Here is a 14,042-nt window from a genome sequence, read left to right as displayed (position 1 = left end):
GTGAATATTCGCAACGCTTTTGGTGTGAACGCAGCATAAGAGGTAGTATTTGACTGGAGAAACCTTTCAGAAGAAAAGAAATGTACATAGGTTACATTTGTATTTAGTGTGCTTGTGTGTTGTTCTGCTTTTGTACATTGAATTATATTTAAAATTAATAAACAACATTTCTGAATATTGTGCCCAAAGAATCATTTTCATACTGAAGCTAAAAGATAACCCACTATTGGCCAGTGTGTTGATAGTGGTATTCTAAAAATCCAGTATCAATCGCGCTGTAATTTAGACTCTATATCTCTGATGACTATAGACTTTGGAAATCATCATATATGTTCCTCTTCAAAACATGCATCCAAAGGAAAAATCCAAAGTACTTAATTATATACAATGTGTATACTGTATGTCTTCATGTTGTACATGTGTTGCATTTGCTATTTGAACCTCTGACAGGGATGTTTAAACCGTGGCAGCACAGTGCCACACATTGGGGCCACAGTTTAATGACCATGAAATACACAATATAACAATTCATTAATAGCTCTGGTCTCAGTAGCTTATGTTCCACTTAAGTTCCCCTCTCAGTGAGTGCTTTGACAAGTAGAGGAAATAGTTGAAACCAGATGTGATCCCTTATGAATGAATGAGAACATTTTAAAGTTTTATATTCGACCAGAAACTTAAAAAATAATAATTTGGTCAACAACGACATCCTAGACAAAGGATTTGAGTAAACAGCATTGTCATGCAGACCAAGTGGCCTCACTGGTTGCTAAACATAAGCCGTTACTGGATCAATCACATGTTGCATGACCACAGCAGACATTTTTGACTGCTGAACTTACCAGCATTCAATTGGCTGGCATTTTAGGGAAGTGGCACTTTTGCTAGCTACTCAATGGTCTGAGGATCACTAAAAGGGGGCGGGCCCTTATGTCGCAGAGAGGGGAGACAGCTGTAAGTGAGGGTTGGTTCCTTTGAAATATACTGGAGACATTCCTCTTGGGTAACCCCTTCGACATGGTATTAAAACTAGACATATTAAATCAAAATATGAGGACAACCCAACCCAACCCAACCCAGGTCAGCTGAAGAGCTATATACATGTAATACATATCTCCTATCAACTGAGTTTGCAGCGGAAATATCAAACTTATTAGTTAGGAATATTTGCTGATGAAACATAGTACATGTAGTTCTCGATGGTTCCTTTATAAAAAGCATATAAAAAGGAGCTGAACGGACAGTGAGAGCCGGTGAGGAGCATGCCTGGAGATCCAGCTGGAACTGGCCTGGCCCATTTGAAAAGGTGTCTGGTGACATAACCAGAGTTAGGGGGTCCTTACATAAAAGGCATGTCCTAAAAGGAGACAAAACAGTCATCATTCATCATGACCAACAGCCATTGTCTATGCACACTAGTAACAGGCATGTCTGCTACACCAAGTCAACGCTGTTCAGTAAAGTATGCAAATGTCCCGTTTTCAGAGGATTTAGCAAAAGAAAACATGTTTTTCCCAAATCGCATTGGGACCTTAAAAGTAAGCATAAACATGTTGTGGGTCAAAATATAAAATACATAAGAGGGAACAATTGAATTTGTAGATGAAGACATTTCTTTATTGTGACACAGAAATCTCAAATGCCATCTGATTCTTTACATCTGTATAATCCATTTTAGATATGTTAAGTTTCTGATGAGCAGAGGTAAGACAGTAAAAGTTAAGTTAATGCAACCATAAATAATTGTAATAAATATCAAGTAAATGTACAGCACACATTTTATCGCAACACCTCTTTGTATGGACATGTCCTTTTTATAACCTTATCTACCCCCGGAGGAGGAGGAAGTAGATGAGAGAGCGTCCCTGTTAGCAGCGGTATGTCACCCTTCAAAAGAACTGAACCAAAACAAAAACTTGCAAGCAATTCGACAATCCAATATGCGTCAAATGTTTTTCAGTTCTATCCAAGTAAAATGGTGATTTTACTCATACAAGAACACGTGTTTCACCATGAGTAGAAGAAATTGAATCCATCTGAGTACAAGACAAAAAGGTGATACGATTACTGGTATTTCCAAAATTCATAAAAAATAACAACACAACAAACTGGATATCCAACAGACATTGCCTAGTTTGCTCATTTTCAAATATTTTCTTGGAAGAGTAGTGCAAACCAAAACCAAAAATTATAAAGGTGAAGTGAATTAGCAATTAATAAAAACAAACATAACGTCAGTCTATTTACACCCCCTCCCCCTCCCCCGCCTCTCGATTACATTTTACACAGCTAAATATTTGGTTATGGTTCAAATGAACAAACAAAGAAAACCAGCAAGACCCTGTTCTTCTTTCAATAAAGAAAATTATGAAAAGGCAGAACTCAGGATAATCCGCCGCCCCTCCCCTATGCGTGTAGATTGTGTATGTTGGGGTGCGAGGGGGGTTTGTTGCACATTCAGTAGCAGTAGCACACAAACCATGTAGGAGGGCAGCTCTTGAAAAGGTCTCTTCCCATTTTCACAAAGCCACACAGGATTTCATAACCCTGAAACGCAAGCATATCAGAGCCAGCCGGCCTCTCCTATCGTCCAATCTACCTGACCTAACATGCCTACACAGCTACTCCAAAAATCAAAGAGCAATTTCATGAACCAATAGATTAATATGACTTTTTACACGACTTAAATACCCTCTCTGCAGAGACTTGGATAAAATGTATTCAGTTTATATAGGCATACGTTAGTTTGTCCATTAGAAGTTCATATTAAACAGGCAGTAAACTACATAATATCCTGTACAGCACTTGTTTACATCTTGTGCCTGCTCATCTTACATTTCCTTTTTTCTGGTAGTAGTCGTACCTGCCTCTCAAACGTCAGATAATTCTATGGAAATCATGGGTTTCTCTTCACACACATCCAGCATCACCCTCTGGAGAGAGGCTCCTACAGCGAAGGCCCCCACAGAGGGGAGACAGAGGGAGGCAGCAAGGTTAAGCATTAGGAGAGATACAGTTTGTTTGTTTGTTTGTTGCCTTCACAGCAATGCAAAGTTCCACAATTCGTAGTTTTGCTGAAACCGGGCTTTCAATACTAAAATGTTATCAGAAAGAGGATTCAGCAATCTTGAATTAAATTTGCAACTGTAAAGTGCTGATCTGAAATCATCCTATTTAGTTGTTAAATTCACAGAACTTGACTGAAACTTGTTAAACCCTCTGTTAAAGGTAGGGGAAGGGAAAGGCAAACAAAAAAAGTGTGTCACAGTTGTTTCACTCCAATGCCACCCTCAAACTCAGTGCAACCAGAACAGACACGTGTTAACAGTGTCAGATTATCTTCCCTGAATTCTTCACAAAAATGCGTCAAACATATCATGAAATGTAATATTTGTTTAAACTGCAACAAAAAAAAAGCAGGGATATACATGCAAAACGTTAATAGCCACCCAAAATAAAATGAAATCAAATGTGTGATTTTGTTGAAGCAGCAGAGCGTAAAAGAGCTGTATACGCTTGGGAACATGGGGTTGTCAAGTCTTCCTAACCGCTCAGAGGGTCCTCGCGGTAGTGGATGGCGTATCGCAGTTTCTCCAGCATCACATCCAAAGATGTGTACTGGGGCAGTTTCACCATGAACATACAGGTCTCCACGCGAATGTAGCGCGAGTCTGGCTGACCTGGAGAGAAGAGAAACAGGTCACTTTACCTCAAATTACTTCTCTTGCATAATGAGTCTTGTTATGTATGTTTACTACTGGAGTTTTACAAGAAACTGCAGCAGGGTAGAAAGTGTTTGTGATTACCAGCTCGTCTAGGTGATAACGATTAGTGTTAACGTATCTTATCTGTAGTAAACCTGAGTAGACAGTTTGTTTTAGTCTGCCATTCTAAATAGTGACAAAGGAAACAGGGTGTCCTGACATGGAACATCTATTAATTTAAAAACAAGATATGACAAACAACATATTCAAAGTCTATCACAGATTACAGGACGAGGGGCTTTGATAATCACTATCAGTAGTTTCTGCACTAAGAAGAACCCCACACAGAGATAGCACCCCCTGTGTCCAATCACAGCCCTGTTGAAAACGTGTTAGCCTTTACCTGCAGCTCCATCAGGAGGGGCGATCTTCATGGGGTAAGGGGGAACATGGGCGGTGTCCGGCCCCCCATCCTTGCAGGGGCAGGTGAATGGTATTCGCTCCTGGTTGCAGGCAAATTTAATGAACTTGCAGAGCTCTTCTTGAGTGAACATCTCCAAGGCGATCCAGAAGAACTCGATGTGCTGGTCGGTCTCCATCAGACCCACCTGATACATGGTGTGAGCCTACAGAGGGAGAGAGCAGGGCATACTTTGATGACATTGTATTAATACTAACCTGGAGGAAAATAAGGTGTTTCTCATGCAAACCATATTTATTAGTGATTGGCCCACAACAGGTTTGCAAAATATGTTTGTATGTTTACACAGATTTCAACAGGCACCTCCAAACATACATACCTTGAGGAACTCCAGGTTGATGTAAGGCAAGCCGCAGGTGCGCAGCTCCATCTCCAGGGGGCTGAGCACGGTGAGCAGCTGCAGGGGAATGATTGAAGCGAGCCCTGCACGTACCGCCGTCATACACTCTTTGTTCTGCAGCTCCCTCAGACGAAGACTCCGCACGGCCCGCGCATACATATCCTTATTCTCCCAGCTTCACAAACATTAACAAGCACACAATGTATAAAATATTTCAGGCTATTAATAGCTCGGTCTTATTCTAAATGCAGTTTTGAAAAAGTTGATTGAGTTAAGGTAAAGGTTCCTGTACCTGACGGTGAGGCTACGACCACCCTGACAAAGCTCCACCTCATCACCCATCATAGTGACATAGGTGAATGTGCAGCAGGGCCGGCTGGGAGAGTCAGGGCTTTCTCCCGAATGGTGTAGGGAGGAGATCTCAGCACACAGGGCCTCCAGCTCCGTCTCATCACTCGTCTGCAGGGTCAGAAAACAAAAGGCACGTTAAGGTCAATAGAATAATGGTATTAGCAGGAAACACCATGAGGTATACACCACTGGTCCCTTACATTTTCAAACTTCTTGATGTAGTTGTAGGTCAGCACATCAGCTTCCTGCAGGTCCTGCTCCGGGTCGAGGCACTCGCCCACCAGACCTTTCCAAAAGGAGCCCAGGAGGTCCAAAGGAAGTGGCACATCAGCACGGATGGCGATGCCAAGAAGCTGACCAAAGAAGTGCAACAACTGTTCTTCTGCATAGCTGATAGGGCAAGGCGTCAGAATGTACTTCCCCTGAGAACACCAACAAACAACAAAGATTAATATTGCATCATCTTTGGTTAACTTTATTGTGCTAGATATGATCCCTCCCCCCACCCCCCAGATATGATTACTAGAAAACCTCCATTCTAGAGATTGTAATTAACAGAGCACTTGCTTTGTTATTGCACTCAAAAATGTCACCACAGTTTAGTGTTTAATGTTGTCATTGACATTTCAAAACTGTGAGGAAACATTGAGATTGCAGGCAGTCAGTCCAAGCTAGGACATACTGTATATTGGCCTTGTTGGAAGAACAAGAGAGTCATAAAAAGGTCATACTGAAAACATGTCAGATCCTGAAAAACCTTACCTTGTTACGGTTGGCTGCAGCACTGGGGCAGAGGAGCAGCAGAGAAAGAGCAGAACTCTGTAACTCCTTACACACCTGCCACAAGAAATGTCTGAAGGAGCCACCTGGAGAGACAGATTCATCGAAGCTACAGTAAGGCCTGAAAACAGCAGGGCAGTACAAAAAAAGATGTGATGGAGAAATTCTAACTTGTGCCATGAACTTCCTCTCCAGTGAAGCGGATATTAAAGGCATAGGTCGGGTCTCCTCCACTGGCCAGTTTCACACAAAGCTGGGACGACGGCACGCAAGAAAGCTGGCGTGCTGCCTGGCATAAATATGTGTTCTCCGATGATCTGATCTCACCTGTAGAACAGATGCCAGAGCAATTTAAAGGATGTTTGCAAAGATCCAGTACAAGTGAGAGGAAATGGAAAATAATAAAGTAAAAGGAATGCATACCTCCCACAATCTCCAGAGGGTCCAGTGTAATCTCTGGGGCAGCATGGTCGGCTGTACGCTGTACTGTAGCATTCAGTACTCTGTTCATTACAGTGACCTTAGTGTCGTAGAAGATTAGACCTGTAACCAGTGGAGAAAGTAGATGGTGAGGGAAATTATACAGATTTACCAAGGCAGGTTTCCTACAGTGGAACCAACTTGGCCCATTATGTCCCCTCTCTGAGATCCTGCTCACCTTTGGCCTCACATAACAGCACTGCAATGCTGTTTTGATAGGTAAGTGTCTGTCTCAGCTCCACTAGCGGCAGGAAGAAACTCTCCAAGCTGTTGTTGAGGGACTGCAGAAGAGCAAAGCGCAAGCGCAGGCTCTCCATGGGTACATCTGGAAACACACACACACAAGTCAAAGTGTACTAAATGACAAAACAACTAAGCCAGTGTGACTTACAGAATGTAGCAAGTATGCATGTGTACCACTATATTTGACTGTGTGTGCCTTGGATTTGAACAAAAATACTTTTGTTCATCTTGGTGACAGACAGCAACAAACGAGAGGTGTACTTACTGAGCAGGCTGGCCACACGAGGATCAGCAGCATCACCAGGGTCCAGGTAAACTTCATGGGGGTGTAGTCTGGCTGGTGTGATGGCCAGGTGACGGCAGAGCCTGTTGATGTACTGGACCAATGCCACGTCCATTTCCAAGTTCCACTTTCTGCAGGCCTTCTGGGCGTGACGAGTGTCTATACAGGTGCACCTGGTACAGAGGACAGCTGCAGTTAAATAGAGATCTTCCATAATGTTTAGTCACTTAGCAATTTATCAAAGATGAAGGTGTTTGGATGCGAGATACACAGAAGTATTCTGTGTTCAGTGCAAACCTTATAGGCAGATGTCATGCTGCATTAAACTTACATAACTAGTGTGACAATGAAGACATTTAAAATTGAATTATATGCTTGGAAATTGATCAGAAGTGACCCGTTTCTTTGAAGAGGGCACATGTTGCTTGCTTATGTGACAATTTACAACTTACAGCATTCTGCCGGCTGGTTATTTGGGGTATGACGTTCCCCAGTCTCACCTTTCAAAGTGGAGGTCATAACCACAAGCCAAAATCGCCCTCCAGACACTGCGGATGTCCTGCTTGGCACGGTCAACAGCAAATTTATGGAAGCCTTCCAGTGTCAGGTACTTCTCCTCAAGAACTTAAGACAAAGCAGCATGTGAGGCAGCTTGGTTTCCAAACAGAACTCAGATTTAACTCTTGTAGGAAAGCTAAAGACTACCTTTACATTTTAAGTGTTATAAAACTAATACAAAAGCCGAAATCTTTGCTTGTCACTGGATTGATCAGTTAATAGACTAATTTTCATGATGAAACACAAATTTAAGCAAAGGAAGGGGTGAGCAAAGGCGATTCTGGATACAGATAATTATGTAATTCTTAAGAAACAATTTAGTCTCCATTGGAAACATTTTGCAAACACTACTTTAACCCCACAATCTAGAACTGAAACATTGGTATTCAGTGACTTGTGTTGTCAAAGTGTGTCTCATTACTGCCCACCTTCAGCTTTCTTAGCAGGAGATTTTTCCACTTCCTTCTCATCAGCTCTTGATTTTTCCGGAGATTTTGGCTTTAGGACGGTCTTCTTTTCACTCAGAGCAGTCCTGGTAGAGTCAGGAGACCGGCAAGTTTAATCATTAGCATTATTGTGCCAAAATGTAAATGTATCTAAACTTGTGCTTGAAAACACATTACTCACCTGACACTGTGAAGCACAGACTTTTCCCTGGTGGGAGGCTTGGTGATGGGCCTTTTGGTGCTCACTACCTTGCCTTGGTGCTGTTCTTTTCCTGCTTTGCTGTATTTGTTCTTATTGGGCTTGGGAGTGCCGTACTTTCTAAGAATCTGGTACAAATAAATCATATTGACACACATGAAGGTACATACAGTGTAGTTTAACAATGTACTTATTGTGCTTGACTTCAGAGGGAGGAAGGGGAGAATTTCAAAACGATCACTGAAGGATTCAGCATTTAATGACATCTTTGCTGCCAATGTGTTCTATTATACCTGAGTAAGCTGGTCCTCAAGTACTTTCTTTGGATGTCTAACGTTGGTGAAGAAAGTATGCAGTAGGTTGCCAGGGGTCTGAGCATTGATCTGTTCCTTGCTGAGGTAAATGTCAGACACTTTCACTGGCTTGGCCGGAGTGAGGCTGAGCATCTGCTCTGAGTGCACGCAGCTCTTAAACACATCCGTCAGGACATCTCGTGCTCCGGGTACAAGCTTGTCACCTTGAAATATGGAGATTGATTATTAAATATTTGGCAGAACTCGTGGAATGGTGTAGAAAAAACAGAAAAGATGGTAATCAAACACCAACCTCTGACTGACTTGTCCAGGAAGTAGTCTTCAAGGGCAGAGCTTCCCTGTGTGTCAAACAGGCTTTGGTTAACACTGGAGGCTGTGAGGATCTCTTCATTGGTCATCTCCATTAGTTCCTCTTCACCTTCAAGACTGGACAAGCCAATCAGGTCACTGCTGTTGAAAAGACTGGCACGGATTTTTTCCACTTTTGCCCGAGAACGAACCTATGATTAACACAAGAAAACCGAGCGTATTTAAACAACACAAAATCAAATGGTTTAGATCTATTATTGGGCTTTTAATCAACCCACCTCAATGACAGCATAACCCTTGATGGGCCTAGCCATGACTGCATTGCTCTCAAGTGAGGTGACCGTATGCATAGAGCCCCCATCTGACATGGACGGTGTTTCTGCGCTGTCGAGTGGCTCCCCCAAGCTGCCCAGACTCCCCAGGCTTCCTGTACTACACAACGAGGTGTCTAGACTCTCCTGACTAGAGACAGTCTGGGGGTCTTGGGGTCCCTGCTGGGGGTATGTAACAGCTGAAGCTGCAGCAGCAGGAGTGAGACCTGGAACAGCCAACAGCTCCTGATCGACAGAAAGTTCACTGGCAGTGCGGGACACTCCCTGAGAGGAGCTGCAGATCGAAGTCTGGCTGGTAGAAGCTGAAGCACTGACACTCATAGCTGGAGTCACACTGCTCGAGCTGTCAGGACTTTCAGGACCTCCGTTGTTGGGGAAGGGTCGCTCAGGTTCAGGTCCCGCTTTGCCATCGTGAGGACTAGAAACCTCAGCTCCAGCTTTGGGCTTCTTGGGGTCCTCCTCCTGCAAAGGAATGAAGACTTCATCTTTGAAGAGCCCTCCATGTGCGTTGCAAGCCCTGCGGATAGCATTTCGAACCACGGCCTCCTCCAGGTGTGTGGGGATACCTGAGAGCACTAGCAGGCGACTGTGGGCAGTGGGGCCCACCAGGGCTTGGCAGGCATCTGTCACTGCGTCACTGGTCACACTTAAGCCCTGTGGGTCTTTATTAGCAAGATGTCGAAGAATCATCAGGAGAGTGAGGCAGCGGTGAAACCACAGCATGTCCTCAGGTTTACTACCCGCCATGTTCAGCAGGGCACTGTCACTCTCTGACAACCGTGGACCTCTACTTCCCCTTTTCCCAGAGACTGCTACCGCCACTGCAGCCGCTGCTCTCTCACGCTTCATCTTCACCTTCTTACGTTTGGATAGAAGACTGGGGCTCTGCGGCGTTTGGCCTGGGGACGATGATGAGGATGAAGAAGAGTCACTAAGGTTGGGGGCACTGGTGGAGGACAGGGCTCCCACTGAAGATCCACCAACATTTAGGGGAAGTGTCACCTCTGCCACAGCCAGACACACCTCCATCAGAGCGTGGAAATAGGTGGAAAACCGGCTCTGCTCCGCCCCGAGAGCCAACGCAACACCTCCTGACGAAGACCCCCCTGCTCCAGCCCCTCCAGCAGTCCATCCCTGCGTCTCCCTGTCGTAGAGCTTTCGGAGTTCTGTCTGCAGGGCCATGAGCACTGCGAGGCAGGGGTTAAGCAGCAAAGCAATGGAGCTGGACAGACCAGCGGGGCTCTTGCGCTGCTCCAAGTGGTGGATCTTCCGTAAAAGCTCAGCCAACAAGTGAAAGAGGAGTTCTTTTATGGAGGGAGCAAGATCAGTAGTCCAAAGCAAACCACCTAAAATAAAAACAACAAGAACAAAGAAAACACTGAAAGTTTAGTATATTTGTTATTATTTATCTTGCAAGCTTTCAAAGAAACGAGTAGGGAATAACATTTATAAGATGGAAGTTGTATGACTTTGTAAGTAAGGTGGAGTGCAGTTTTGAAAAATCAAGCAAAGACTTGAAATCCTACATTGAAAGAGGTAACACATCCTATGTTTGTCTTTGTATGTATTTTTAAAATCAGAAAATTTTCAATAATATCCAACTGTCAAAAAAAGAAAATCGTTAAAGTCATAGCTGGTGGTCAACCTACCTAGAAGTTCTAACACCTGCAGCAGCACAGAAGAGGGCACAGTGTCCAGCTCGTCCTCTGATTGCTCATTGCCATCACCCAGCTTCCAAGTCAACAGCTGTTCAGCAAATGCCATGGCCAGAGGAAACTCCAGTGGCAAGGAGTGCAACACCAACACAGCACCCGGAGGAGGTGACACCCCTAGAATCAAGACAATGCGATATTAAATTACATTTAATCCGGGAACAGTTTTTAATCTTTGGAAGTTGAAGCAGTCTGTATGAATTCCTCTTTTGGTTTCAGATACTCACCCAGTTTGATGTGCACTTTATCAGTGGGTATGATAACAGAGGGGTATTGGTTGGTGGTGGGAGGGGGAGTAAGGCCTGTGTTGGTAGGTGAGGCATCTAGAGGATAGCACACCGCCTCCATCAGATTTAGCTGGCCATTTCTACGCACTTTGTGACCTAGGCCATACACCATGACTCGAGCCCATGGGGCCTTGTACAGGCTGGAGCTAATGTAGTTGAAAAGACAGGAGATAATTTAAAACATTTTACAGAAAATGGTTGGTGAGAAATATGAGTTAATCATGAATTGAAGTTGAACATTACTGAGGAACTCACTCTTTGCGGCAGCCTAGCTGGCTCTCCTTGCACGATACGATCACAAATGCAGCACCTGGGAAGCTGACATCCATGCTTACCTTCGACTCAGTCACAGGAAACTCCTCAGATGTAAACTGCTCTGGTGAATTCTGTCAAAATGAATAGAATTGTATGAAAAGATTAGCATTTTTACAAACTGGGCAGGTAGCCAGAGGCAAGTTTATTAAATCAGGCATTGATTGGCAGAGCTAACCTGTAGGAAGCAGCAGATTTGCTTAGTGAGCTCCAGCAGGCTTTCCTCTCCTTGATGCAAGGCACGGGTGATGGCCACTGTCAGCCACTCCCGGATGGGCTGAGCATTGCCCTGGTAGAATAGCTCTGAGGGAGAGCAGCTTTGGCCCTGGAGGTTGTGAAGCATCGACTGGGCCAGTAGGATAGAACTAGAACTAATAGTGCCATCTACAAGAAGAACAACTTCAGAGTAAATGGAACGGAAACGTTATTATTACATTGAGAGACTCAGTGATTCACAAGAAAAATAGATACTCACCAGGGAGGGGTGGAGCCAGCAGCTGATTGGACAGCAGCTGCAGGTGTTCTAAGGTGATGTCACGTATAGCAGGTATGTGGAAGAGACGAGTGAAGGTGTGGGGACTCTTTGGGGCAAAGATGTTGAGCAAGGCCATACGGCAGTATAGCCGAGCCAGCGCGCTCTCACAGCGAAGCAGTTCCCTGCAGCAAATCGGCCAAACAAGACACTATTTTAAGCACCGGTGCAGGATGCAATTCTATTATGCTCATTCCCATTAGGTTCATACATTACCTATGAATCTGAATGTTGCTACTGTCTAAGGAGACTAAGCCATTAGCCGCAGTCCGTCGAGATCCAGCAGGCGGGCGCTCCAGCATCTCAATAGGGTACCAATACCTCACTAGCACCCCCTCACTGCGCAGGTAGGTCTCCACCTGTACTAGATCATTCACCTAGAAAGTTGAAGTTTACAAAAGACACATTATATATATATATATAGATTTTTTGTATGTTGCAGAAGAGCAGGTGTTTGATAAGTGAAAATGTATCAACTTAAGTTGGGTACTTATTGAGAAATTAAATATGATTATTCTACTGACATTTTTATTTTTATTTTAATAAAGAAAAGATAGATATATTCATGTCCAAATAAGAGCTGGTAATTTCCCTTTTGATATTGAAACACTGCTTTGGAAGTCTAATTCGTCCCAGTGGGTGAATCAATGAGTATCCTTTATTTTATTTTATGGTTGTTTGTACTGGAAACTTTATTGATATAAAGGATATGACTCAGATGATGGATATGAGTCACGACGACACAAAATGGTTGTATGAAAAGGAGACATTTTAATTGGCCCCATATTTAAGGAACTCATGGGAGCTCAAGAGGAGAATCTTTACCAGGTATTTCTTTTCCCTTTTCTTTTGGTAAAATAATTTGAATTAATATGTGACCAGCCTGCTCCCCTTGTGGGAAGAAAAACTGGTATTGTTTGGTGTAAATGTGTCTTTCATAATAAAATGATTCATTCATTGATTTACACCAAACCAGTTAGTGTATACATTTCCAATAATGTCGCAAAACACTGAATCATCAAGTATTTGTACTTACAGAGTCCACATCAAGCACTACTCCATGCAAACCAAAAGTCTTCAGCATGCCCCGAATGGCAAACTTGGGCAGGGCTGTCCCTCCTGTAGTGCTGTTGGTATTGTTACTGTCCGGAGAGCGGATGACCACAGTCAAGCCTGTGTTGAGTAAGCAAATTATTTAAACAGCAGTTATATTACAGTGCTTACTGACAACATACCCTGAAGTTAGCCAATTTGAACTTAAAGTGTATACGGGTAGTAATGTAGGTGAATAGTACCTTTGCGAACTTTGTCAATCGTGAACTTGTTGGCCTCATCCTTGATATCCTCAATGGTAGGGAGGTAGAGGTCACGAGGAATGCCGCCATTCTCTTCATAAAGGAACTCCACTGTCTGTCTTGCTATGTCAACCATGCCTGTTGTCAGTAAAATAGACCACAAAGACAAACAGTGTCAAAGGTATCCTTGTTTAACTTATAATTACCAAATAAGCTTACCGTAACATGAACAGAAAAAATGTGACATCAAGCTTATGCTTTAAACTCCTTTTGTCAATTAATTTCCTGTCAAATTTACTTGAAGCACTAAGGTAACTTCACTGTGTACTGATTTCTCAAAGGACAATACATTCCGAAAAATTATTTATGACAGTGCCCTACTTGTATATTGCATGAGCTCAGATGAATTATTAACAATAAAGTAGTAATAGTTTTGACAGTAGAAGAGTGTTTTGTGGAACAAACATGCAAAGGAGCTGCATAATCAATTGCAAAGTAAAATGTCTTGACAGCTTTATTTAAAAATATTAAACAAATCACTATTGACCAGTCAACTCCTTGATCAAATGATGTTGGCAACATGGGTAAGAGTGTTATATGTTGTGGTAATTTGCTATGTGTTACATTGGACTTTTAGGTTATGATTTAAATGATTTTCTTCATTCTTTACCTAGCTGCAGAGCTCCTTTGATTTGGTCCAGGCCAGATTTTCTTTCAGCCTCGTTACGAAACCGCCTACGAATTGTAGGGAATACTTTGGTCTCCCAGGCCTTTACCAGCAAGGCATAGTGGTCCTCCTAGAATAAAACACAAATACAAATGAACAATGAAGAGTGGAAACTTGAAATTAATTTGGAGCGTTGTCCACTTAGTGTGGATAAGAGGAGACCTCACTCACTCTTGGGACATCATCGTCATCCTCGTCATCACTCTCATCATCTGCTATAGGAGGAGGATGAGGCTCAGGACCAGAGGTGACCAGGTTCTCAAAGCTCAGCTCAACTTTGTAATGGCACGACAGGTCGCTGTTGTACTCTGTATCAACAGGAAAGGAGAAACAAATACATTGCTAACTCAAAGAAGT

The 14,042-nt window shown here is 43.2% G+C and overlaps 1 protein-coding gene across 11 annotated transcripts in view; it reads right to left on the bottom strand.

Moving 5' to 3' along the window:
• Window positions 1-1,590: 1,590 nt before the first annotated feature.
• LOC117735799 (probable E3 ubiquitin-protein ligase HECTD4) overlaps window positions 1,591-14,042 on the bottom strand; it is a 37,764-nt gene continuing 25,312 nt past the window's right edge. For 8 of the 11 annotated variants that reach the window (XM_034540657.1, XM_034540664.1, XM_034540659.1 and 5 more), the window contains exons 51-76: window positions 13,857-13,993; window positions 13,629-13,755; window positions 12,959-13,096; window positions 12,700-12,836; window positions 11,880-12,040; window positions 11,607-11,788; window positions 11,310-11,530; window positions 11,075-11,205; window positions 10,760-10,965; window positions 10,470-10,649; window positions 8,767-10,166; window positions 8,472-8,679; window positions 8,159-8,382; window positions 7,848-7,993; window positions 7,649-7,752; window positions 7,163-7,286; window positions 6,645-6,835; window positions 6,315-6,461; window positions 6,080-6,199; window positions 5,828-5,983; window positions 5,639-5,742; window positions 5,077-5,298; window positions 4,818-4,984; window positions 4,505-4,700; window positions 4,108-4,330; window positions 1,591-3,680 (exon numbers count right to left, since the gene is read on the bottom strand). In XM_034540657.1, coding sequence (XP_034396548.1) covers window positions 3,544-3,680; window positions 4,108-4,330; window positions 4,505-4,700; window positions 4,818-4,984; window positions 5,077-5,298; window positions 5,639-5,742; window positions 5,828-5,983; window positions 6,080-6,199; window positions 6,315-6,461; window positions 6,645-6,835; window positions 7,163-7,286; window positions 7,649-7,752; window positions 7,848-7,993; window positions 8,159-8,382; window positions 8,472-8,679; window positions 8,767-10,166; window positions 10,470-10,649; window positions 10,760-10,965; window positions 11,075-11,205; window positions 11,310-11,530; window positions 11,607-11,788; window positions 11,880-12,040; window positions 12,700-12,836; window positions 12,959-13,096; window positions 13,629-13,755; window positions 13,857-13,993 — 5,489 coding nt within the window. In that variant the 3' untranslated portion in view covers window positions 1,591-3,543. The remainder of the gene's footprint in view (window positions 3,681-4,107; window positions 4,331-4,504; window positions 4,701-4,817; window positions 4,985-5,076; window positions 5,299-5,638; window positions 5,743-5,827; window positions 5,984-6,079; window positions 6,200-6,314; window positions 6,462-6,644; window positions 6,836-7,162; window positions 7,287-7,648; window positions 7,753-7,847; window positions 7,994-8,158; window positions 8,383-8,471; window positions 8,680-8,766; window positions 10,167-10,469; window positions 10,650-10,759; window positions 10,966-11,074; window positions 11,206-11,309; window positions 11,531-11,606; window positions 11,789-11,879; window positions 12,041-12,699; window positions 12,837-12,958; window positions 13,097-13,628; window positions 13,756-13,856; window positions 13,994-14,042) is intronic. The other 3 variants (XM_034540661.1, XM_034540667.1, XM_034540668.1) reach the window with 1 other exon arrangement.

The sequence above is a fragment of the Cyclopterus lumpus genome, chromosome 9 (assembly GCF_009769545.1).
Source record: "Cyclopterus lumpus isolate fCycLum1 chromosome 9, fCycLum1.pri, whole genome shotgun sequence".
In the NCBI taxonomy this organism is placed as follows: domain Eukaryota; kingdom Metazoa; phylum Chordata; class Actinopteri; order Perciformes; family Cyclopteridae; genus Cyclopterus; species Cyclopterus lumpus.
This window is presented reverse-complemented; position numbering and strand designations above follow the sequence as displayed.